Source organism: Oncorhynchus nerka, linkage group LG15 (genome assembly GCF_034236695.1).
Source record: "Oncorhynchus nerka isolate Pitt River linkage group LG15, Oner_Uvic_2.0, whole genome shotgun sequence".
Taxonomy (NCBI): domain Eukaryota; kingdom Metazoa; phylum Chordata; class Actinopteri; order Salmoniformes; family Salmonidae; genus Oncorhynchus; species Oncorhynchus nerka.
This window is the reverse complement of record NC_088410.1, coordinates 97,653,855-97,678,292: the sequence shown is the minus strand read 5'-3', so window position 1 is coordinate 97,678,292 and position 24,438 is coordinate 97,653,855. Positions and strand designations below refer to the sequence as shown.

General features: G+C 42.7%; 2 protein-coding genes across 2 annotated transcripts in view; both read right to left on the bottom strand.

Moving 5' to 3' along the window:
• LOC115119712 (semaphorin-3D-like) overlaps positions 1-348 on the bottom strand; it is a 173,947-nt gene extending 173,599 nt beyond the window's left edge. The window contains exon 1 of the mRNA XM_065002089.1: positions 185-348. The gene's annotated coding sequence lies outside the window, so the exon portion shown is untranslated. The remainder of the gene's footprint in view (positions 1-184) is intronic.
• Positions 349-629: 281 nt separating this feature from the next.
• ssuh2.1 (ssu-2 homolog, tandem duplicate 1) overlaps positions 630-24,438 on the bottom strand; it is a 39,551-nt gene continuing 15,742 nt past the window's right edge. The window contains exons 2-12 of the mRNA XM_065002088.1: positions 23,925-24,020; positions 18,292-18,376; positions 8,049-8,178; positions 7,296-7,356; positions 6,909-7,033; positions 5,824-5,886; positions 5,395-5,504; positions 4,414-4,506; positions 2,858-2,963; positions 2,583-2,699; positions 630-1,477 (exon numbers count right to left, since the gene is read on the bottom strand). Of these exons, the coding sequence (XP_064858160.1) occupies positions 1,343-1,477; positions 2,583-2,699; positions 2,858-2,963; positions 4,414-4,506; positions 5,395-5,504; positions 5,824-5,886; positions 6,909-7,033; positions 7,296-7,356; positions 8,049-8,178; positions 18,292-18,376; positions 23,925-24,020 (1,121 nt within the window). The 3' untranslated portion in view covers positions 630-1,342. The remainder of the gene's footprint in view (positions 1,478-2,582; positions 2,700-2,857; positions 2,964-4,413; positions 4,507-5,394; positions 5,505-5,823; positions 5,887-6,908; positions 7,034-7,295; positions 7,357-8,048; positions 8,179-18,291; positions 18,377-23,924; positions 24,021-24,438) is intronic.

Sequence of the window (24,438 nt, the reverse complement as noted above, 5' to 3'; positions counted from 1 at the left end):
TTGATCCAAGTTTTATGTGTTCATGTTTTTTTTTCAATGGTCGAACTGATAAAACTACACAAAATAATTCTCAAAGACCACTCACTTTATATAATTGACCTTCACACAATATGCTCATAGCCTGCCTCAGAGCACACAGCAAACATATCTAGTTATCACACAGTAAACTTTTCAGCAAACTCACCAGACACTCTTTTGTTGATTGTGATTCCTGAAGATGAGTTATTCCATTCCTAATTTACCGTAGACAGCCTAATGATACAGAGCGAGAGAAACGGACTGCTGCAAGCCTTGAAAAAGCGAAGTGAGGTGAGATGTCTCCACATTGTCCCCCTTCCTCACGTTATAAACAAAGTCCGCATGCTGGTCTGGGAAAGCCACTCCTCCAATAGTCAATTACACTCCATGTTCCTGCGCTGCGCTTCCCAGCCCCTCCCGCTCTCTCGCCAAGAAAATATCTGCTTATTTCACTCATGACGCACACCGGGTGGGAACAAAGTGTTTGTGCAGGTGTATCTATTCCACTACAGTATTGGTTTGGTAATATAACAACGGGCATAGACAAGTCGTTTGTTTTATTCAACAAGTAATTACACCCTTCCAGTTCCAAATAATGAAAAATACAAATATTCAAAATCATATTATTTTTTATTATAAAAATACAGGATATAGAAAAGTTGTTTTTATTTTGCATATAGGTTGTAAGGTGCATGTATTAAAATTCAGATTTATATATATATTAAAAAAAAAAACATTTAGATGATTACAACTAGAAACAAACAGGCAACACACCTCTCTTACTCTGAGCTTAGATCTTAGTGGATGATCCAGAACCATAGAAACAGATTGACTAGATTCTCCATAGAATTAAAAGGATTCCGCTTCTCATTCTATGTTCTACAGTTCCATCTCTATGATCAAAACTGGAGAGGCCTCGGAGGTACAGACAAACGTAACAGAATTCAGAATAAAATATTCCATTATCCAACTTCATAAACTTTGGATATTATTGTTATAGTATAGCATATACTTTCAATTCAATGGTGTGATGGAAAAATCAGTGGTGGGAATGGCTGGAATGAACAGGCACTGGTTTTACATTGAGTGTCAACATGGCTAGCACCGTTTGAGTTTTTAAAAAATGATAATAATTACAAATGTAAAAATGTCAGGATAGACTTTTGTCTATACACAATCAATAAGACGGTAGTTATACTTTTCTAGAACACTGTAGACATTCCTTATCTCCTTGATTATACCACAACAATAAGTAAAGTGTATTGTAATGACTATGACTGTAAAGGACAGGACTAACATTAACATTATCATGAGATGTTTCCTTTTATAATATAACACAGGCGGAAGGATATTTAGGAGTGAAAACCTTATTCTCGAGACCGTAAACAAAGTAGTCGTAGTCTTTTCCACTGTAGGAATAGAAGGCGTGAGTGATGGGAACCAACTCGATGGTTTGACGCTGTGAACAAAACAGAAACATTTGAGTAGATATTACTACACATGATCAACAGAGCCTCTATCCCAGGAAGGATCTGTTATATTTATGTTGGTGCTGCCCTCTAGTGGCCGTTAAAGGTAATCACATTTTAGTTTTTTTAAAGGAAGAAAGGCTGCAGTTGAACAGTAAAGAAACGGGCCTCTATGGGCCTCAGGTGGGGCACGGCAGGAGGGGAGAAGTCCGTTCAGGAGTATTACAGGCTGAGATACCCTTTCCACACTATCAACCTGACCCAAATCAAACTGGGTTGACTCCAGAAACTCTGCTGGAAAAGTAATCAGGCTAGCTCAGTACGGCTTGGTCTGACTCGGCTTGGTTAGGTTCGGTATTGTGAAAAGCCCTAGAGCAGACTCACTGGCTGCAGGATGCGACTGACAGAGGAGAGGACGAAGGAAGTAAGAAAGAATGCAGTTGAGTAGTATTGGGACAGAACCCTTACAGGTGTAACTCATATTGCAGGATTCTACTGACAGAGGAGGAAGGAAGGAAAGGAAAGGAAAGATGGAAGGAAGCAGGAGTAATAGGAAAGGTTCCTAACAGGGCTGAAAGACTAGAAAAACACCTCTTGTAGGATACGACTGACGAGAGAGAGAGAGAGAGAGAGACAGAGAGAGACAGAGAGAGAGAGAGAGACAGAGAGAGAGAGACAGAGAGAGAGACAGAGAGAGAGAGAGAGAGAGAGAGAGAGAGAGAGAGAGGGAGAGAGGAGAGAGGAGAGAGGAGAGAGAGAGAGAGAGAGAGAGAGAAAATCATGAGTATTGGACCAGGACACTAGCTATAGGCCCAGAGATAACTCACCTGTTGTTTGATGAGTATTGGACCAAGACACCAGCTATAGGCCCAGAGATAACTCACCTGTTGTTTGATGAGTATTGGACCAAGACACCAGCTATAGGCCCAGAGATAACTCACCTGTTGTAGGATGAGAATTGGACCAGGACACCAGCTATAGGCCCAGAGATAACTCACCTGTTGTAGGATGAGAATTGGCCCAGGACACCAGCTATTGGACCAGGACACTAGCTATTGGCCCAGGACACCAGCTATAGGCCCAGAGATAACTCACCTGCTGTAGGATGCGACAGGGAACTTGCTGTGGTGAGAACTTGCTGTGGTGTTCCTGAGAAGCCTTCCTGGAGGCGTCACAGATCTCCTGGTCAGGGAAACCCACGATGGGGTACACCTGGGGGAATGAGCATGATAACATAACACCACAGTGACAGGCATGTAGCCTGATGGGAGTTCTAGCCAACCTCTCTATCATGGTCACATACAGATCTGGGATCAGGTTAACACATCTTTACAGCCCTTCTACTCGGGGAAAATAAAATAGATCCTTACCAGAATACTTTCATCAACGAAGAAGGCGTCCCCAGACACCTTCTCAAACTTCTTGAGAGGGAACTCAGGCAGCCGGTCCGGTACAAACTCAAACACGTGGTTCTTCCTGCAGGAAAATGGACCAACGGGATGCTTCTGTTTCAGTGTTTCCCCTATATTCATTTACCAGCTGCCACGATGTAATATGATGGAATCATTTGAGTCTATATTTTTTGGCTGAGACACTCTTAAATGGACAGTCGTTAGCTCAACGACTGGAAGTCTATGGGAATAGCTAGCATGTAATTGCACTAATCCATTGCCACCACTGCTGATATAAATACTAGGGGAAATCCTTGCTTCTGTTGACTTAACTTTACACAATATTACAGGTTACAATAACATGAACTGTTTGTTCAGCTTGTAATATGACTCTTCAGTTCAGTTCAGCAGGAGAATAACATGAACTGTTTGTTCAGCTTGTAATATGACTCTTCAGTTCAGTTCAGCAGGAGAATAACATGAACTGTTTGTTCAGCTTGTATTACGACTCTTCAGTTCAGTTCAGCAGGACAATAACATGAACAGTTCGTTCAGCTTGTATTACGACTATTTGTGGCGTTAAGATCATCATAATACCCTGACTACACCGCTCACGTTGCAAAATAAATGTAGAAATCTATATTATTCAATTATTTCCACCAACGAGCGTCTGCGTTGCCAAGGGCTAAAATAGAAGTCCGTTCTATTTGTGACGCAGTTCGCGCTGCAAGTCTTGCCTCTCCCATCTCCTCATTGGTTCATAGAAACAGGTGCCATCTCCTCATTGGTTATACCCACGTGGGTGATAGAAAGACGAACGAGTTTGGTGGCGGTAAGACACCTAATTTATGAAAGTTGACAATCGCAATATAAAGCCCAGAGAAGAAAAGGCCTGGAAGGAGCAGAGATAACTAGAATCGATTCGGTTGACCGTTTTATGTGTGGATTAATTGTCGGAGTAGAGGACCTTGTGCATCTCAGGTTAAATAACAACTCAATGTTTATGTCCCAGGACAAATTAGCTAGCAACAGAACTCTAGCTAAATATGACAAATTAGCTAGCAAGTGTAAGCTAACTAGCTAAATAGGACAAATTAGCTAGCAAGTGTAAGCTAACTAGCTAAATAGGACAAATTAGCTAGCAAGTGTAAGCTAACTAGCTAAATAGGACAAATTAGCTAGCAAGTGTAAGCTAGCTAAATAGGACAAATTAGCTAGCAAGTGTAAGCTAGCTAGCTAAATTGCCATAACAGTTTAATGTTTTTCGACCGGTCCCCAAATTAATGTAATTGGTTAAGAGTTTGTTTTGATATTTTAACCTGCATGTCGCGATCGCGTTTGGTGTGCGGGGACAAAATAAATGTATGCATGATGGGGCAAGATAGCGCAGATGGACAGCCAACGCATTGTGACATCTTCGGGCCGTTTAAAGGACCGACACATTGTGACACCTCCGGTCCGTTAAAGGACCGACACATTGTTAAAAACACTTGTAGGCTTAGCTTCCATCGGGGAAACCGGGCCCAGTTCAGTACCATGTGATGGTGAGCTGAATGAAGTGCATCAGGTTTCTGTTGCCCTGACAGGTGGGGCAGGTCTTGTGTCCGTGTCCATGGCATAACGTGCATCTAGAGGAGAGACATCAATCAATCAATTAGCCAATCAATCAATCAACAAATGAATAAATGACGTCCATGGCAGAACATACACCTGAAGGAGACATCAATCAATCAATTAGCCAATCAATCAATCAACAAATGAATAAATGACGTCCATGGCAGAACATACACCTGAAGGAGACATCAATCAATCAATTAGCCAACCAATCAACAGAAAGTACATCTGGAGGAGAAAACTGGAACAAAGGAGAGTTTTAATCATCGAAACTCAAGTGGATGTAATCAATCAATCACTAAATAAATCACTTAATCATTATTGATACAATGCAATTTGCAGCTCATATACTGGTGCTGTCCTTTAATTTTTTTTAATTTGATTTATTTTTACCTTTATTTAACTAGGCAAGTCAGTTAAGAACAAATTCTTATTTTCAATGACGGCCTAGGAACAGTGGGTTAACTGCCTGTTCAGGGGCAGAACGACAGATTTGTACCTTGTCAGCTCGGGGATTCGAACTTGCAACCTTCCGGTTACTAGTCCAACGCTCTAACCACTAGCATACCCTGCCGCCCCTTTTACTTAACATGAAATAAAATGCCTCGTTGCGGTAGACATTATCTTAAGACATTATCTTAACTAGTTTTTGATATCATGAACAGAGAGATTGTGAGTATAGCATTGTGATGAGGAAGCTCTTCTCTTGTCCTGGCATTGCAATGGTGGAACTAGCACAGACTACATAGAGCCAGTCTATTGAAGAGAAATGTACTTAATATGAACGTGATATGTGGCTGTTTTCACCTAGCTATCTTAAGATGAATGCACTAACTGTAAGTGGCTCTGGATGAGAGCTTCTGCACAATGTAAAATATACAGTAAATGTAGGTGTCCTGCACCTCTTCCTCCCCCTCCCTTGGCAGCTGGAACATCTGTTGTTTCCGGCCCTGTTGTTACGTCCATGTCCTGTTGTCCTGCGACCGTGTCCGTGGCAGAACGGACACCGCCTCTGAAACAGGGGACAGTCTATTAATACCTCTGAAACAGGGCCAAGAGGTTTCCCTGGCAACATGTCCGGACCCAAAAAACAACTCTGCACCCTGGTAGTTATAACATACGGGGTGATTCTCGGACATAGAGAGAATCTGCATTGAGAAGGCTTTTTAAAGTCGGGATAGGGTTTAATTTATGTACGGAAAACCACCCCTATAACTTGCTGGTCAGGTCGAGTCGCTCAGGAAAACAACTCCTGGGCCTCCTAGACTAAAATGTCTAAAGAGAAGTGAGAGAGAGGGAATGTAAATAAGGAGGGAGGAGTTGCTACTTACATTTCCCCTCCCTGTACAGTGTGTGCAGCGCGTCCTACCACAGCCATGGCATCGGTGGCACGTCTGAAACAACCACAGCAGTGGTGAGGAGCGGAACACGCACGCACGCACGCACGCACGCACGCACGCACACGCACACACATAGAAGGGCTAACAAATGTATAACACACACACACACACACACACACACACACACACACACACACACAACCTTTACAACAGAATTTTGGACTTGGAAAAATGCCTAAATTACTGAAAAGCAGGGATGATGTGTATTTTACTGATAAGCAGAGATGATGTATATTTGACTGAAAAGCAGAGATGGTGTATATTTTACTGAAAAGAAGAGTTGATGTATTTACTGAAAAGCAGAGATGATGTATATTTTACTGAAAAGCAGAGTTGATGTATATTTTACTGATAAGCAGAGATGATGTATATTTTACTGATAAGCAGAGATGATGTATATTTTAATGAAAAGCAGAGATGGTGTATATTTGACTGAAAAGCAGAGTTGATATATTTACTGAAAAGCAGAATGATGTATATTTTACTGAAAAGATTGATGTATATTTTACTGATAAGCAGAGATGATGTATATTTTACTGATAAGCAGAGATGATGTATATTTTAATGAAAAGCAGAGATGGTGTATATTTGACTGAAAAGCAGAGTTGATATATTTACTAAAAAGAAGAGTTGATGTATTTACTGAAAAGCAGAGATGATGTATATTTTACTGAAAAGCAGAGTTGATGTATTTACTAAAAAGCAGAGATGATGTATTTACTGAAAAGCAGAGATGATGTATTTACTGAAAAGCAGTGTTGATGTATTTACTGAAAAGCAGAGATGATATATTTACTAAAAAGCAGTGTTGATCTATTTACTGAAAAGCAGAGATGATGTATTTACTGAAAAGCAGAGATGATGTATTTACTGAAAAGCAGAGTTGATGTGTTTACTAAAAAGCAGAGATGATGTATATTTTCCTGAAAAGCAGAGATGATGTATTTACTAAAAAGCAGAGTTGATGTGAAGGACGTAAGACTCTTTCCTTTCAGGAGGTAATAACGTAGACATACCTTTACAAAGGAGGAGTGAGGGACACGCACTTTCAGGATCACATCGATGTATCTCTGTGGCTGTTGCACCGGGACGTCCCACGGAGGAGGGCTCATCCCGTACTGAGGTCCGTCTACCACCTGGCCTGAGAGATCGGAGGAAGAAACGCCATGGGATACCTCGCCTAGTTGCACATCTGTGTGTGTGCTCTAGTTAAGCCAACTCTGTTGTCATGCGTTGTTGTGCCATACAATAGATGCCATACGCATGCTGTATGGGTACAAACTGGAACTTCTCAGATATGTGTGTATTTTGTAACTGACAGCAAATATGTCAGTTTCTGACAAAACACCTTGTCTAGTTATTTGAAACAGACAAAAAGCTGTCCTGAGACAGTATTGAATTACCAGTAAATGGCTCCATCTCCCAGGCACTGGATCTGGACTCAGTATATGTCTCCAAACGATACTGCCAACAAGAGGTTTCATAAGAGATACTGCCAACAAGAGGTTTCATAAGAGACACTACCAACTAGAGATTTCATAAGAGATACTACCAACTAGAGGTATCATTAGAGATACTACCAACTAGAGGTTTCATAAGAGATACTACCAACTAGAGGTTTCATAAGAGATACTACCAACCAGAGGTATCATAAGAGATACTACCAACTAGATGTTTCATAAGAGACACTACCAACAAGAGGTTTCATAAGAGACCAACAAGAGGTTTCATAAGAGACACTACCAACAAGAGGTTTCATAAGAGACCAACAAGAGGTTTCATAAGAGATATTATCAACAAGAGGTTTCATAAGAGACACTACCAACAAGAGGTTTCATAAGAGACACTACCAACAAGAGGTTTCATAAGAGACCAACAAGAGGTTTCATAAGAGACACTACCAACAAGAGGTTTCATAAGAGACCAACAAGAGGTTTCATAAGAGACACTACCAACAAGAGGTTTCATACGAGATACTACCAACAAGAGGTTTCATAAGAGATACTACCAACAAGAGGTTTCATAAGAGATACTACCAACTAGAGGTATCATAAGAGACCAACAAAAGGTTTCATAAGAGATATTACCAACAAGAGGTTTCATAAGAGATAATACTAACGAGAGGTCTACTATGAAGGGCTAGTTAGCAGACTTACCCGATACATTGTGATAGGTTGTAATTCCTTGAAGGTCAGGTTTCTGGCAGGCTTGCTGCTTTTGGACCACTTGGAGCCCACAAACTTCAGGAGAGCTTCCCTAGCCACGCTCTCTGACACTTGAGGTACCCTGTAGAATACATACTGTGAGGTCCAAAAGTATTGGCACCCTTGATAAAGATGAGAAAAAAAATACTGTATAAAATAAATAATACAAATACTGAGATATATTGTATGCTCAAACAAATTAAAAAGTATATATAATATACAATTGCTCAAATAAATAGAATAAATAGCCAAGAACATTGTACTGGAATTCTACTTCTTTTTATTTTATTTTTATGTATCTCAGCTTAAAGCCCCCATGCAGTCTTTCTAAATGTATATTATTATAAATCATCACTGTGTTTTTATTTCCCTGGACCGCCTCTTGCCGTTGAAATGCTCAGTCTGATCGTGTGGGCGTGTTGTTACAAATGTTTCTATATTTACATACACAACCCTGATTGGCGGATAGGATTGTTTAGGCTCTTGAGCCTACCCCGCTTCCCTCTTCAAAGTAGGAGGATACATATGCAAATAAATGATGACTAGTCATTGGTTAGAATAATCAGATCCGACTGAGATGATAAAAATGATTGTGGGGGCTGTTTTGTTAGACTTCCATGCGGCTTTTGACATTATGGATCATAGTCTGCTGCTGGAAAAACGTGTTATGGCTTTACACCCCCTGCTATAATGTGGATAAAGAGTTACCTGTCTAACAGAACACAGAGGGTGTTCTTTAATGGAAGCCTCTCCAACATATGGTGGATTGCGAAAGTATTCACCCCCCTTGGCATTTTTCCTATTTTGTTGCCTTTAGAACCTGGAATTAAAATTGATTTACACAACATGCCTACCACTTTGAAGATCCAAATGATTTTCCTTGTGAAACAAACAAGAAATAATACCAACAAAAAAAAACATTTGCATAACTATTCACCCCCCAAAGTCAATACTTTGTAGACCTAACTTTTGCTTCAATTACAGCTGCAAGTCTCTTGGGGTATGTCTCTATAAGCTTGGCACATCTAGCCATTGGGATTTTTGCCCATTCTTCAAGGCAACTGCTACAGCTCCTTCAAGTTGGATGGGTTCCGCTGGTGTACAGCGATCTTTAAGTCATAGCACAGATTCTCAATTAGATTGATGTCTGGACATTGACAAGGCCATTCCAAGACATTTAAATGTTTCCCCTTAAAACACTTGTGTGTTGCTTTAGCAGCTTAGGGTCATTGACCTGCTGGAAGGTGAACCTCCGTCCCAGTCTCAAATCTCTAGGTTTCCCGCAAGAATTTCCCAGTATTTAGCATCATCCATCATTCCTTTCATTCTTACCAGTTTCCCAGTCCCTGCCGATGAAAAACATACCCACGGCATGATGCTGCCACCACCATGCTTCACTGTGGGGATGGTATTCTCGGGGTGATGTGAGGTGTTGAGTTTGCGCCAGACATAGTGTTTTCCTTGATGGCCAAAAAGCTCAATTTTAGTCTCATCTAACCAGAGTACCTTCTTCCATATGTTTGGGGAGTCTCCCACATGCCTTCTGGCGAACAAACGTGTTTTCTTATTTTTTCTTTAACAATGGCTTTTTTTCTGGCCACTCTTCCGTAAAGTCCAGCTCTGTGGAGTGTATGGCTTAAAGTGGTCCTATGGACAGATACTCCAATCTCCGCTGTGGAGCTTTGCTGCTCCTTCAGGGTTATCTTTGGTCTCTTTGTTGCCTCTCTGAAACCGTTGAGTGTAGGGGGCAGTATTTTGATGTTTGGATGAAAAACGTACCCAAATGAAACTGCCTATTTCTCAGGCCCAGAATCTAGAATATGTATATAATTTTCAGATTAAGATAGAAAGCCCTCTAACGTTTCCTAAACTGTCAAAATATTGTCTGTGAGTATAACAGAACTGATATTGCAGGCGAAAACCTGAGGAAAATCCAACCCGGAAGTGCTGTTTTTCCTGAAAGCTCTCTGTTCCATTGCCTGCCTTCGCTCCATTTAAAGGGATATCAACCAGATTCCTTTTCCTATGGCTTCCAGATGTTGTGAACAGTCTTTAGAAATAGTTTCAGGCTTTTATTTTGAAAAATGAGCGAGAAAGATCACATAGCGTCATTGGATGGCTGGGTGCCAGCAGCGTTTTGCATGCGCAACAGCTTGGAGCAGACATTTTCTCTCTCTTTCCTATTGAAGAAGCTACAGTCCGGTTTAAATATTATTGATTATATATTGTAAAAACAACCTGAGGATTGATTATAAAAAACCTTTGACATGTTTCTACGAACTTTACGGATACTATTTGGAATTTTAGTCTGCGATGTCGTGACCGCTTAGAGCCTGTGGATTTCTGAACATAACGCGCGCAAACCAAATGGAGGTATTTTGGATATAAAATAATCTTTATGGAACAAAAGGAACATTTATTGTGTAACTGGGAGTCTCGTGAGTGCAAACATCCGAAGATCATCAAAGGTAAGCGATTCATATGAATGTTTTTCTGACTTTCGTGACCAATCTACTTGACTGCTAGCTGTTTGTAATGTTTTGTCTGCTGAGAGAGATGTCCTAACATAAACATTTGGAAAGCATTTGCTGTAAATCTTTTTTGAAATCTGACACGCCAGGCGGATTAACAACAAGCTAAGCTGTGTTTTGCTATATTGCACTTGTGATTTCATGAAAATTAAATATTTTAGTCATTTAATTTGAATTTGGTGCTCTGCAATTCAGCGGATGTTGACGAAAATGATCCCGCTAACGGGATGGGTACGTCAATAAGTTTTAATGCCCTTGCCTGGTCCGTGAGTTTTGGTGGGCGGCCCTCTCTTGGCAGGTTTGTTGTGGTGACACATTCTTTCCATGTTTTTTATAATGGATTTAATGGTGCTCCGTGGGATGTTCAAAGTTGATGATTTTATTCTTAACCCAACCCTGATCTGTACTTCTCCACAACTTTGTCCCTGACCTGTTTGGAGAGCTCCTTGGTCTTCATGGTGCCGCTTGCTTGGTGGTGTCCGTTGCTTAGTGGTGTTGCAGACTCTGGGGCCTTTCAGAACATATACTGAGATCATGTGACAGATCATGTGTCACTTAAATAAAGTGCACCTGTGTGCAATCTAACTAATTATTTGACTTCTGAAGGTAATTGGTTGCACCAGATCTTATTTAGGGGCTTCATAGCGAAGGGGGTGAATACATATGTAAAGGGGGTGAATACATATGTAAATACATATGTAAAGGGGGTGAATACATATGTAAAGGGGGTGAATACATATGCACACACCACTTCTGTTTTAGTTTTTTGTGATTTTTTGAAACAAGTATTTTTTTTTATTTCACTTCACTAATTTGGACTATTTTGTGTATGTTCATTACACGAGAGCCAAATAAAAATATATTTAAAATTACAGGTTGAAATGCAACAAAATAGAAAAAATGCCAAGGGGGGTGAATACTTTCGCAATCTACTGTAAATGCCTGGAGTTTGCTAAACAACATTAGCTCTTGGATTGCCATGGTCAGATACAATAATAGATGACACTATAATATATGACACTATAATAGATGACACTATAATAGAGCTCTGTGGCCAAGCACACCAGTGGTGGGTTTGGCGTCGAAAGTAAGATGCATATTTAAAAAATAACCTAATCCTTACTGTAAAATATGGTGGTGGATATTTGATGTTACTGGACTATTTTGCTTCCACCGGTCATGTGGCCCTTGTTAAGGTCAACGTACCAGGACATTTTAGGCCAAAACTTGGTCCTGTGGCCCTTGTTAAGGTCAACGTACCAGGACATTTTAGGCCAAAACTTGGTCCTGTGGCCCTTGTTAAGGTCAACTTACCAGGACATTTTAGGCCAAAACTTGGTCCTGTGGCCCTTGTTAAGGTCAACTTACCAGGACATTTTAGGCCAAAACTTGGTCCTGTGGCCCTTGTTAAGGTCAACGTACCAGGACATTTTAGGCCAAAACTTGGATGCCTCTGCCAGGAGGCTGAAACTTGGCTGCAAGTGGATCTTCCAGCAAAACCATAACCACGAACACACATCAAAATCCGCAAAGAAATGGTTAATTGACCACGAAATTAACATTTTGCAATGGCCATCTTAGTCTCCGTACTTCAATCCCATTGAACACCTGTTGATGTCGAAGGACATCAAGGATCTGGAAAGATTCTGTATGGAGGAATGGGCTACGATCCCTCGCAAAGTGTTCTCCAATCTCGTAAAACATTTTAGAAAAGGGATGTGACGTTATCCTCGAAAGGGGAGGGTGGCGAAGTACTGAAAACAGAAAATCTCTTTCTCTGAGTATTAGAATAAAATAATTTCCCCCAAAAAGGTTGCATACAATAACTCAATATTTGTATTATTTACTTAACACAGTCTTTTTAGCTAATCTTTATCAAGGTAGTCTGGAGTGTAGTAGCAGTATAGTACTGCAGTCTGGGTGTAGTAGTACTGTAGTGTGGGGTGTAGTAGTACTGTAGTCTGGGGTGTAGTAGCAGTATAGTACTGTAGTGTGAGGTGTAGTAGTAATGTAGTGTGGGGTGTAGTAGTAATGTAGTGTGAGGTGTAGTAGTACTGTAGTGTTAGGTGTAGTAGTACTGTAGTGTGAGGTGTAGTAGCAGTGTAGTCTGGGGTGTAGTAGTACTGTAGTCTGGGGGTGTAGTAGTACTGCAGTCTGGGTGTAGTAGTACTGTAGTCTGGGGTGTAGTAGTACTGTAGTCTGGGGTGTAGTGTGGGGTGTAGTAGTACTGTAGTCTGGGGTGTAGTGTGGGGTGTAGTAGTACTGTAGTCTGGGGTGTAGTAGTACTGTAGTGTGAGGTGTAGTAGTACTGTAGTGTGAGGTGTAGTAGTAATGTAGTGTGAGGTGTAGTAGTACTGTAGTGTGAGGTGTAGTAGTACTGTAGTGTGAGGTGTAGTAGTACTGTAGTGTGAGGTGTAGTAGTAATGTAGTGTGAGGTGTAGTAGTACTGTAGTGTGAGGTGTAGTAGCACTGTAGTCTGGGGTGTAGTAGTACTGTAGTCTGGGGTGTAGTAGTACTGTAGTCTGGGGGTGTAGTAGTACTGTAGTCTGGGGTGTGTAGTAGTAATGTAGTGTGAGGTGTAGTAGTACTGTAGTGTTAGGTGTAGTAGTACTGTAGTGTGAGGTGTAGTAGCACTGTAGTCTGGGGTGTAGTAGTACTGTAGTCTGGGGTGTAGTGTGGGGTGTAGTAGTACTGTAGTCTGGGGTGTAGTAGTACTGTAGTGTGAGGTGTAGTAGTACTGTAGTCTGGGGTGTAGTAGTACTGTAGGCTGGGGGTGTAGTAGTACTGTAGTCTGGGGGTGTAGTAATACTGTAGTCTGGGGGTGTAGTAGTACTGTAGTCTGGGGGTGTAGTAGTACTGTAGTCTGGGTGTAGTAGTACTGTAGTCTGGGGGTGTAGTAGTACTGTAGTCTGTGGTGTAGTAGTACTGTAGTCTGGGGTGTAGTAGTACTGTAGTGTGAGGTGTAGTAATACTGTAGTCTGGGGGTGTAGTAGTACTGTAGTCTGGGTGTAGTAGTACAGTAGTCTGGGTGTAGTAGTACTGTAGTGTGAGGTATAGTAATACTGTAGTCTGGGGTGTAGTAGTACTGTAGTCTGGGGTGTAGTAGTACTGTAGTCTGGGGTGTAGTAGTACTGTAGTCTGGGGGTGTAGTAGTACTGTAGTGTGGGGGTGTAGTAGTACTGTAGTCTGGGTGTAGTAGTACTGTAGTGTGTGGTGTAGTAATACTGTAGTCTGGGGGTGTAGTAGTACTGTAGTGTGAGGTGTAGTAGTACTGTAGTAGTAGTGTAGTAGTACTGTAGTCTGGGGGTGTAGTAGTACTGTAGTGTGAGGTGTAGTAGTACTGTAGTCTGGGGGTGTAGTAGTACTGTAGTCTGGGGGTGTAGTAGTACTGTAGTCTGGGGTGTAGTAGTACTGTAGTGTGAGGTGTAGTAGTACTGTAGTGTGAGGTGTAGTAATACTGTAGTCTGGGGGTGTTGTAGTAGTACTGTAGTGTGGGGGTGTAGTCGTACTGTAGTCTGGGTGTAGTAGTACTGTAGTGTGAGGTGTAGTAATACTGTAGTCTGGGGGTGTAGTAGTACTGTAGTCTGGGGGTGTAGTAGTACTGTAGTCTGGGGGTGTAGTAGTACTGTAGTCTGGGTGTGTAGTCTGGGTAGTAGTACTGTAGTCTGAGGTGTAGTAGTACTGTAGTCTGAGGTGTAGTAGTACTGAGGTGTGAGGTGTAGTAATACTGTAGTCTGGGGGTGTAGTAGTACTGTAGTGTGAGGTGTAGTAGTACTGTAGAGTAGTGTAGTAGTACTGTATTCTGGGGGTGTAGTAGTACTGTAGTCTGGGGTGTAGTAGTACTGTAGTCTGGGGGTGTAGTAGTACTGTAGTCTGGGGTGTAGTAGTACTGTAGTCTGGGTGTAGTAGTACTGTAGTCTGAAGTGTAGCAGTACTGTAGTGTGAGGTGTAGTAATACTGTAGTCTGGGGGTGTAGTAGTACTGTAGTGTGAGGTGTAGTAGTACAGTAGTAGTAGTGTAGTAGTACTGTAGTCTGGGGTATAGTAGTACTGTAGTGTGAGGTGTAGTAGTACTGTAGTGTGAGGTGTAGTAGTACTGTAGTCTGGGGTGTAGTAGTACTGTAGTGTGAGGTGTAGTAATACTGTAGTCTGGGGGTGTAGTAGTACTGTAGTGTGAGGTGTAGTAGTACTGTAGTCTGGGGGTGTAGTACTACTGTAGTCTGGGGGTGTAGTAGTACTGTAGTCTGTGGGTGTAGTAGTGCTGTAGTCTGGGGTGTAGTAGTACTGTAGTCTGAGGTGTAGTAGTACTGTAGTGTGAGGTGTAGTAGTACTGTAGTCTGGGGGTGTAGTAGTACTGTAGTCTGGGGTGTAGTAGTACTGTAGTCTGGGTGTAGTAGTACTGTAGTCTGGGGTGTAGTAGTACTGTAGTCTGGGGGTGTAGTAGTACTGTAGTCTGGGGGTGTAGTAGTACTGTAGTCTCTGGTGTAGTAGTACTGTAGTCTGGGGGTGTATTAGTACTGTAATCTGGGGTGTAGTAGTAGTGTAGTAGTACTGTAGTCTGGGGGTGTAGTAGTACTGTAGTCTGGGGTGTAATAGTACTGTAGTCTGAGGTGTAGTAGTACTGTAGTCTGGGGGTGTAGTAGTACAGTAGTCTGGGGTGTAGTAGTACTGTAGTCTGGGGGTGTAGTAGTACTGTAGTCTGGGGGTGTAGTAGTACTGTAGTCTGTGGTGTAGTAGTACTGTCTTCTGGGGGTGTATTAGTACTGTAATCTGGGGTGTAGTAGTAGTGTAGTAGTACTGTAGTCTGGGGGTGTAGTAGTACTGTAGTCTGGGGGTGTAGTAGTACTGTAGTCTGAGGTGTAGTAGTACTGTAGTCTGGGGGTGTAGTAGTACTGTAGTCTGTGGTGTAGTAGTACTGTAGTCTGGGGGTGTATTAGTACTGTAATCTGGGGTGTAGTAGTAGTGTAGTAGTACTGTAGTCTGGGGTTGTAGTAGTACTGTAGTCTGGGGTGTAGTAGTACTGTAGTCTGAGGTGTAGTAGTACTGTAGTCTGGGGGTGTAGTAGTACTGTAGTCTGGGGGTGTAGTAGTACTGTAGTCTGGGGTGTAGTAGTACTGTAGTCTGGGTGTAGTAGTACTGTAGTCTGGGGGTGTAGTAGTACTGTAGTCTGGGGGTGTAGTTGTACTGTAGTCTGGGGTGTAGTAGTAGTGTAGTAGTACTGTAGTCTGGGGGTGTAGTAGTACTGTAGTCTGGGGTGTAGTAGTACTGTAGTCTGAGGTGTAGTAATACTGTAGTCTGGGGGTGTAGTAGTACTGTAGTGTGGGGTGTAGTAGTACTGTAGTCTGGGGGTGTATTAGTACTGTAATCTGGGGTGTAGTAGTAGTGTAGTAGTACTGTAGTCTGGGGTGTAGTAGTACTGTTGTCTGGGGTGTAGTAGTACTGTAGTCTGGGTGTAGTAGTACTGTAGTCTGAGGTGTAGTAGTACTGTAGTCTAAGGTGTAGTAGTACTGTAGTCTGGGGGTGTAGTAGTACTGTAGTCTGGGTGTAGTAGTACTGTAGTCTGAGGTGTAGTAGTACTGTAGTCTAAGGTGTAGTAGTACTGTAGTCTGGGGTGTAGTAGTACTGTAGTCTGGGGGTGTATTAGTACTGTAGTCTGGGTGTAGTAGTACTGTAGTTTGGGGGTGTAGTAGTACTGTAGTTTGGGGGTGTAGTAGTACTGTAGTCTGAGGTGTAGTAGTACTGTAGTGTGAAGTGTAGTAGTACTGTAGTCTGGGGGTGTAGTAGTACTGAGTCTGGGGTGTAGTAGTACTGTAATCTGGGGTGTAGTAGTAGTGTAGTAGTACTGTAGTCTGGGGTGTAGTAGTACTGTAGTCTGAGGTGTAGTAGTACTGTAGTCTGGGGGTGTAGTAGTACTGTAGTCTGGGTGTAGTAGTACTGTAGTCTGAGGTGTAGTAGTACTGTACTCTAAGGTGTAGTAGTACTGTAGTCTAAGGCGTAGTAGTACTGTAGTCTGGGGTGTAGTAATACTGTAGTCTGGGGGTGTATTAGTACTGTAGTCTGGGTGTAGTAGTACTGTAGTCTGGGGGTGTAGTAGTACTGTAGTTCCGGGGGTGTAGTAGTACTGTAGTCTGAGGTGTAGTAGTACTGTAGTGTGAAGTGTAGTAGTACTGTAGTCTGGGGGTGTAGTAGTACTGAGTCTGGGGTGTAGTAGTACTGTAATCTGGGGTGTAGTAGTAGTGTAGTAGTACTGTAGTGTAGTAGTACTGTAGTCTGAGGTGTAGTAGTACTGTAGTCTGGGGGTGTAGTAGTACTGTAGTCTGGGTGTAGTAGTACTGTAGTCTGAGGTGTAGTAGTACTGTACTCTAAGGTGTAGTAGTACTGTAGTCTAAGGTGTAGTAGTACTGTAGTCTGGGGTGTAGTAGTACTGTAGTCTGGGGGTGTATTAGTACTGTAGTCTGGGGGTGTAGTAGTACTGTAGTTCCGGGGTGTAGTAGTACTGTAGTTCCGGGGTGTAGTAGTACTGTAGTCTGAGGTGTAGTAGTACTGTAGTGTGAAGTGTAGTAGTACTGTAGTCTGGGGGTGTAGTAGTACTGAGTCTGGGGTGTAGTAGTACTGTAGTGTGAGGTGTAGTAGTACTGTAGTCTGGGGTGTAGTAGTACTGTAGTCTGAGGTGTAGTAGTACTGTAGTGTGAAGTGTAGTAGTACTGTAGTCTGGGGGTGTAGTAGTACTGAGTCTGGGGTGTAGTAGTACTGTAATCTGGGGTGTAGTAGTAGTGTAGTAGTACTGTAGTGTAGTAGTACTGTAGTCTGAGGTGTAGTAGTACTGTAGTCTGGGGGTGTAGTAGTACTGTAGTCTGGGTGTAGTAGTACTGTAGTCTGAGGTGTAGTAGTACTGTACTCTAAGGTGTAGTAGTACTGTAGTCTAAGGTGTAGTAGTACTGTAGTCTGGGGTGTAGTAGTACTGTAGTCTGGGGGTGTATTAGTACTGTAGTCTGGGGGTGTAGTAGTACTGTAGTTCCGGGGGTGTAGTAGTACTGTAGTTCCGGGGGTGTAGTAGTACTGTAGTCTGAGGTGTAGTAGTACTGTAGTGTGAAGTGTAGTAGTACTGTAGTCTGGGGGTGTAGTAGTACTGAGTCTGGGGTGTAGTAGTACTGTAGTGTGAGGTGTAGTAGTACTGTAGTCTGGGGTGTAGTAGTACTGTAGTCTGAGGTGTAGTAGTACTGTAGTGTCAGGTGTAGTAGTACTGTAGTCTGGGGGTGTAGTAGTACTGTAGTCTGAGGTGTAGTAGTACTGTAGTGTCAGGTGTAGTAGTACTGTAGTCTGGGGGTGTAGTAGTACTGTAGTCTGGGGGTGTAGTAGTACTGTAGTCTGGGGGTGTAGTAGTATTGTAGTAGTACTGTAGTCTGGGGGTGTAGTAGTACTGTAGTCTGGGGGTGTAGTAGTACTGTAGTCTGGGGGTGTAGTAGTACTGTAGTCTGGGGGTGTAGTAGTACTGTATTGTAAGTGGTCTAACGGTCTTCAGCTGCTGACTCTGGAGCACATGTACGATGTACAGCTCACAGCATGGTTTCAAATCCAGCCCACTGCTCTTTCAGAATTCTCTTTATCCAATAAACATAGTAAATACTTCTATATTAAATAGGACAGTACTGTATCTAGTCTCACCTGACGTTAGGGACGGATGCATTCCTGTCATTCTCAGGTTGAGGGTTGTAGGCAGGGGGAGGAGGGTACAGCTGGTCTCCTGTGTCTGAGGGAAATACAAGCATTTCAGTCATTCATATGAAGGCAATCATGAAGTTATTTTGGTAATTAAACTTCAACACAGACGAGGTAAACACTAGAATCTACAGCCAAGTCAATCACCTTGTCTGCTTCAGAAATGGCACCCTATTCCCAACACAGTGCATTACTTTTGGCCAGTGACACATAGACATCTGGTAAATTGTAGTGCACTATGTAGGGAATAGGGTGCAATTTCAGACAGTTTCAATCACATTCAGTGTAGTGTTCTAAAGGACAGCGTAGTGTTCTAAAGGACAGCGTAGTGTTCTAAAGGACAGCGTAGTGTTCTAAAGGACAGCGTCGTGTTCTAAAGGACAGCGTAGTGTTCTAAAGGACAGCGTCGTGTTCTAAAGGACAGCGTAGTGTTCTAAAGGACAGCGTAGTGTTCTAAAGGACAGCGTAGTGTTCTAAATGACAGCGTAGTGTTCTAAATGACAGCGTAGTGTTCTGAAGGACAGTGTTGTGTTCTAAATGACAGTGTCGTGTTCTAAATGACAGCGTAGTGTTCTGAAGGACAGTGTCGTGTTCTAAATGACAGCGTCGTGTTCTAAAGGACAGCGTAGTGTTCTAAATGACACCGTAGTGTTCTAAAGGACAGCGTAGTGTTCTAAAGGACAGCGTAGTGTTCTAAAGGACAGCGTAGTGTTCTAAAGGACAGCGTCGTGTTCTAAATGACAGCGTCGTGTTCTAAAGGACAGCGTCGTGTTCTAAAGGACAGCGTAGTGTTCTAAAGGACAGCGTAGTGTTCTAAAGGACAGCGTAGTGTTCTAAAGGACAGCGTCGTGTTCTAAAGGACAGCGTAGTGTTCTAAAGGACAGCGTAGTGTTCTAAAGGACAGCGTAGTGTTCTAAATGACAGCGTAGTGTTCTAAATGACAGTGTCGTGTTCTAAATGACAGCGTAGTGTTCTGAAGGACAGCGTAGTGTTCTAAAGGACAGCGTAGTGTTCTAAAGGACAGTGTAGTGTTCTAAATGACAGCGTAGTGTTCTAAATGACAGCGTAGTGTTCTGAAGGACAGTGTCGTGTTCTAAATGACAGTGTCGTGTTCTAAATGACAGTGTCGTGTTCTAAATGACAGCGTAGTGTTCTAAAGGACAGTGTAGTGTTCTAAATGACAGCGTAGTGTTCTGAAGGACAGTGTCGTGTTCTAAATGACAGTGTCGTGTTCTAAATGACAGTGTCGTGTTCTAAATGACAGCGTAGTGTTCTAAATGACAGCGTAGTGTTCTGAAGGACAGTGTCGTGTTCTAAATGACAGTGTCGTGTTCTAAATGACAGTGTCGTGTTCTAAATGACAGCGTAGTGTTCTAAAGGACAGTGTAGTGTTCTAAATGACAGCGTAGTGTTCTGAAGGACAGTGTCGTGTTCTAAATGACAGTGTCGTGTTCTAAATGACAGTGTCGTGTTCTAAATGACAGTGTCGTGTTCTAAATGACAGCGTAGTGTTCTAAAGGACAGCGTAGTGTTCTAAAGGACAGCGTAGTGTTCTAAATGACAGTGTCGTGTTCTAAAGGACAGCGTAGTGTTCTAAAGGACAGCGTAGTGTTCTAAAGGACAGCGTAGTGTTCGACAGCGTAGTGTTCTAAATGACAGTGTCGTGTTCTAAAGGACAGCGTAGTGTTCTAAAGGACAGCGTAGTGTTCTAAAGGACAGTGTAGTGTTCTAAAGGACAGTGTCGTGTTCTAAATGACAGTGTAGTGTTCTAAAGGACAGCGTAGTGTTCTAAAGGACAGCGTAGTGTTCTAAAGAACAGCGTAGTGTTCTAAAGGACAGCGTAGTGTTCTAAAGGACAGCGTAGTGTTCTAAAGGACAGCGTCGTGTTCTAAATGACAGCGTCGTGTTCTAAAGGACAGCGTCGTGTTCTAAAGGACAGCGTAGTGTTCTAAAGGACAGCGTAGTGTTCTAAAGGACAGCGTAGTGTTCTAAAGGACAGCGTCGTGTTCTAAAGGACAGCGTAGTGTTCTAAAGGACAGCGTAGTGTTCTAAAGGACAGCGTAGTGTTCTAAATGACAGCGTAGTGTTCTAAATGACAGTGTCGTGTTCTAAATGACAGCGTAGTGTTCTGAAGGACAGCGTAGTGTTCTAAAGGACAGCATAGTGTTCTAAAGGACAGTGTAGTGTTCTAAATGACAGCGTAGTGTTCTAAATGACAGCGTAGTGTTCTGAAGGACAGTGTCGTGTTCTAAATGACAGTGTCGTGTTCTAAATGACAGTGTCGTGTTCTAAATGACAGCGTAGTGTTCTAAAGGACAGTGTAGTGTTCTAAATGACAGCGTAGTGTTCTGAAGGACAGTGTCGTGTTCTAAATGACAGTGTCGTGTTCTAAATGACAGTGTCGTGTTCTAAATGACAGTGTCGTGTTCTAAATGACAGCGTAGTGTTCTAAAGGACAGCGTAGTGTTCTAAAGGACAGCGTAGTGTTCTAAATGACAGTGTCGTGTTCTAAAGGACAGCGTAGTGTTCTAAAGGACAGCGTAGTGTTCTAAAGGACAGCGTAGTGTTCGACAGCGTAGTGTTCTAAATGACAGTGTCGTGTTCTAAAGGACAGCGTAGTGTTCTAAAGGACAGCGTAGTGTTCTAAAGGACAGTGTAGTGTTCTAAAGGACAGTGTCGTGTTCTAAATGACAGTGTAGTGTTCTAAAGGACAGCGTAGTGTTCTAAAGGACAGCGTAGTGTTCTAAATGACAGCGTCGTGTTCTAAAGGACAGTGTAGTGTTCTAAATGACAGTGTAGTGTTCTAAAGGACAGCGTAGTGTTCTAAAGGACAGCGTAGTGTTCTAAAGGACAGCGTAGTGTTCTAAATGACAGCGTAGTGTTCTAAAGGACAGCGTCGTGTTCTAAAGGACAGCGTAGTGTTCTAAAGGACAGCGTAGTGTTCTAAAGGACAGCGTAGTGTTCTAAATGACAGCGTAGTGTTCTAAATGACAGTGTCGTGTTCTAAATGACAGCGTCATGTTCTAAAGGACAGTGTAGTGTTCTAAATGACAGTGTCGTGTTCTAAATGACAGTGTCGTGTTCTAAATGACAGCGTAGTGTTCTAAAGGACAGTGTAGTGTTCTAAATGACAGCGTAGTGTTCTGAAGGACAGTGTCGTGTTCTAAATGACAGTGTCGTGTTCTAAATGACAGTGTCGTGTTCTAAATGACAGCGTAGTGTTCTAAAGGACAGCGTAGTGTTCTAAAGGACAGCGTAGTGTTCTAAATGACAGTGTAGTGTTCTAAATGACAGTGTCGTGTTCTAAAGGACAGCGTAGTGTTCTAAAGGACAGCGTAGTGTTCGACAGCGTAGTGTTCTAAATGACAGTGTCGTGTTCTAAAGGACAGCGTAGTGTTCTAAAGGACAGCGTAGTGTTCTAAAGGACAGTGTAGTGTTCTAAAGGACAGTGTCGTGTTCTAAATGACAGTGTAGTGTTCTAAAGGACAGCGTAGTGTTCTAAAGGACAGCGTAGTGTTCTAAAGGACAGCGTCGTGTTCTAAATGACAGCGTCGTGTTCTAAAGGACAGCGTCGTGTTCTAAAGGACAGCGTAGTGTTCTAAAGGACAGCGTAGTGTTCTAAAGGACAGCGTAGTGTTCTAAAGGACAGCGTCGTGTTCTAAAGGACAGCGTAGTGTTCTAAAGGACAGCGTAGTGTTCTAAAGGACAGCGTAGTGTTCTAAATGACAGCGTAGTGTTCTAAATGACAGTGTCGTGTTCTAAATGACAGCGTAGTGTTCTGAAGGACAGCGTAGTGTTCTAAAGGACAGCGTAGTGTTCTAAAGGACAGTGTAGTGTTCTAAATGACAGCGTAGTGTTCTAAATGACAGCGTAGTGTTCTGAAGGACAGTGTCGTGTTCTAAATGACAGTGTCGTGTTCTAAATGACAGTGTCGTGTTCTAAATGACAGCGTAGTGTTCTAAAGGACAGTGTAGTGTTCTAAATGACAGCGTAGTGTTCTGAAGGACAGTGTCGTGTTCTAAATGACAGTGTCGTGTTCTAAATGACAGTGTCGTGTTCTAAATGACAGTGTCGTGTTCTAAATGACAGCGTAGTGTTCTAAAGGACAGCGTAGTGTTCTAAAGGACAGCGTAGTGTTCTAAATGACAGTGTCGTGTTCTAAAGGACAGCGTAGTGTTCTAAAGGACAGCGTAGTGTTCTAAAGGACAGCGTAGTGTTCGACAGCGTAGTGTTCTAAATGACAGTGTCGTGTTCTAAAGGACAGCGTAGTGTTCTAAAGGACAGTGTAGTGTTCTAAAGGACAGTGTCGTGTTCTAAATGACAGCGTAGTGTTCTAAAGGACAGCGTAGTGTTCTAAAGGACAGCGTAGTGTTCTAAATGACAGCGTCGTGTTCTAAAGGACAGTGTAGTGTTCTAAATGACAGTGTAGTGTTCTAAAGGACAGCGTAGTGTTCTAAAGGACAGCGTAGTGTTCTAAAGGACAGCGTAGTGTTCTAAAGGACAGCGTCGTGTTCTAAAGGACAGCGTAGTGTTCTAAAGGACAGCGTAGTGTTCTAAAGGACAGCGTAGTGTTCTAAATGACAGCGTAGTGTTCTAAATGACAGTGTCGTGTTCTAAATGACAGCGTCATGTTCTAAAGGACAGTGTAGTGTTCTAAATGACAGCATAGTGTTCTGAAGGACAGTGTCGTGTTCTAAATGACAGCGTAGTGTTCTAAAGGACAGCGTAGTGTTCTAAAGGACAGTGTCGTGTTCTAAAGGACAATGTCGTGTTCTAAATGATAGTGTAGTGTTCTAAAGGACAGCGTCGTGTTCTAAAGGACAGTGTAGTGTTCTAAACGACAGTGTAGTGTTCTAAAGGACAGCGTCGTGTTCTAAAGGACAGTGTAGTGTTCTAAAGGACAGTGTAGTGTTCTAAAGGACAGCGTAGTGTTCTAAAGGACAGCGTAGTGTTCTAAAGGACTGCGTAGTGTTCTAAAAGACAGTGTAGTGTTCTAAAGGACAGCGTAGTGTTCTAAAGGACAGCGTCGTGTTCTAAATGACAACGTAGTGTTCTAAATGACAGCGTCGTGTTCTAAATGACAGGGTAGTGTTCTAAATGACAGCGTCGTGTTCTAAATGACAGGGTAGTGTTCTAAATGACAGCGTCATGTTCTAAAGGACAGTGTAGTGTTCTAAATGACAGCGTAGTGTTCTGAAGGACAGCGTAGTGTTCTAAAGGACAGCGTGGTGTTCTAAAGGACAGCGTAGTGTTCTAAATGACAGCGTAGTGTTCTAAAGGACAGCGTAGTGTTCTAAATGACAACGTAGTGTTCTAAAGGACAGCGTAGTGTTCTAAAGGACAGCGTAGTGTTCTAAATGACAGCGTAGTGTTCTAAAGGACAGCGTAGTGTTCTAAATGACAACGTAGTGTTCTAAAGGACAGCGTAGTGTTCTAAAGGACAGCGTAGTGTTCTAAAGTGAGTCACACAGACAGCTGAATGAGCTGAAAAAGGAGGATACAAACTGACTGAGACTCATCCCCTCCTTTGGGCTCATCGTACTTCGTCACAGTTCAGTGTGTATGTGTGTGTCTCTCACCTCCCCCTTTGGGCTCGTCGTACCCTGTCACACAGTCCAGCCAGCCAGGAGGGGGCGCCGATGGACCCTCCTCTGGAATGTTGGGATCAAACGCCCCTGTTGATGTCAGGGAAACATCTGGTTCATGTCCCAACTATCCATTAGACCACGCAACAGAAAACAACTAATTCCAATAGGACCTCCCCATTTCACTCTGTTTCAGACGGTTTCCTTTTGGTGCCTAATGAACATGACCCTGATATGAGTAGGAACAGGAGTCATTCCTGACTAATATCCGAGTCCAGGAGTGTTTCCTGACTCTAATAACCAGGGTCAGGAGTCTTTCCTGACTCTAATAACCGGGGCCAGGAGTCTTTCCTGACGCTAATAACCAGGGCCAGGAGTCTTTCCTGACTGTAATAACCAGGGCCAGGAGTCTTTCCTGACTGTAATAACCGGGGCCAGGAGTCTTTCCTGACTGTAATAACCGGGGCCCGGAGTCTTTCCTGACTGTAATAACCGGGGCCCGGAGTCT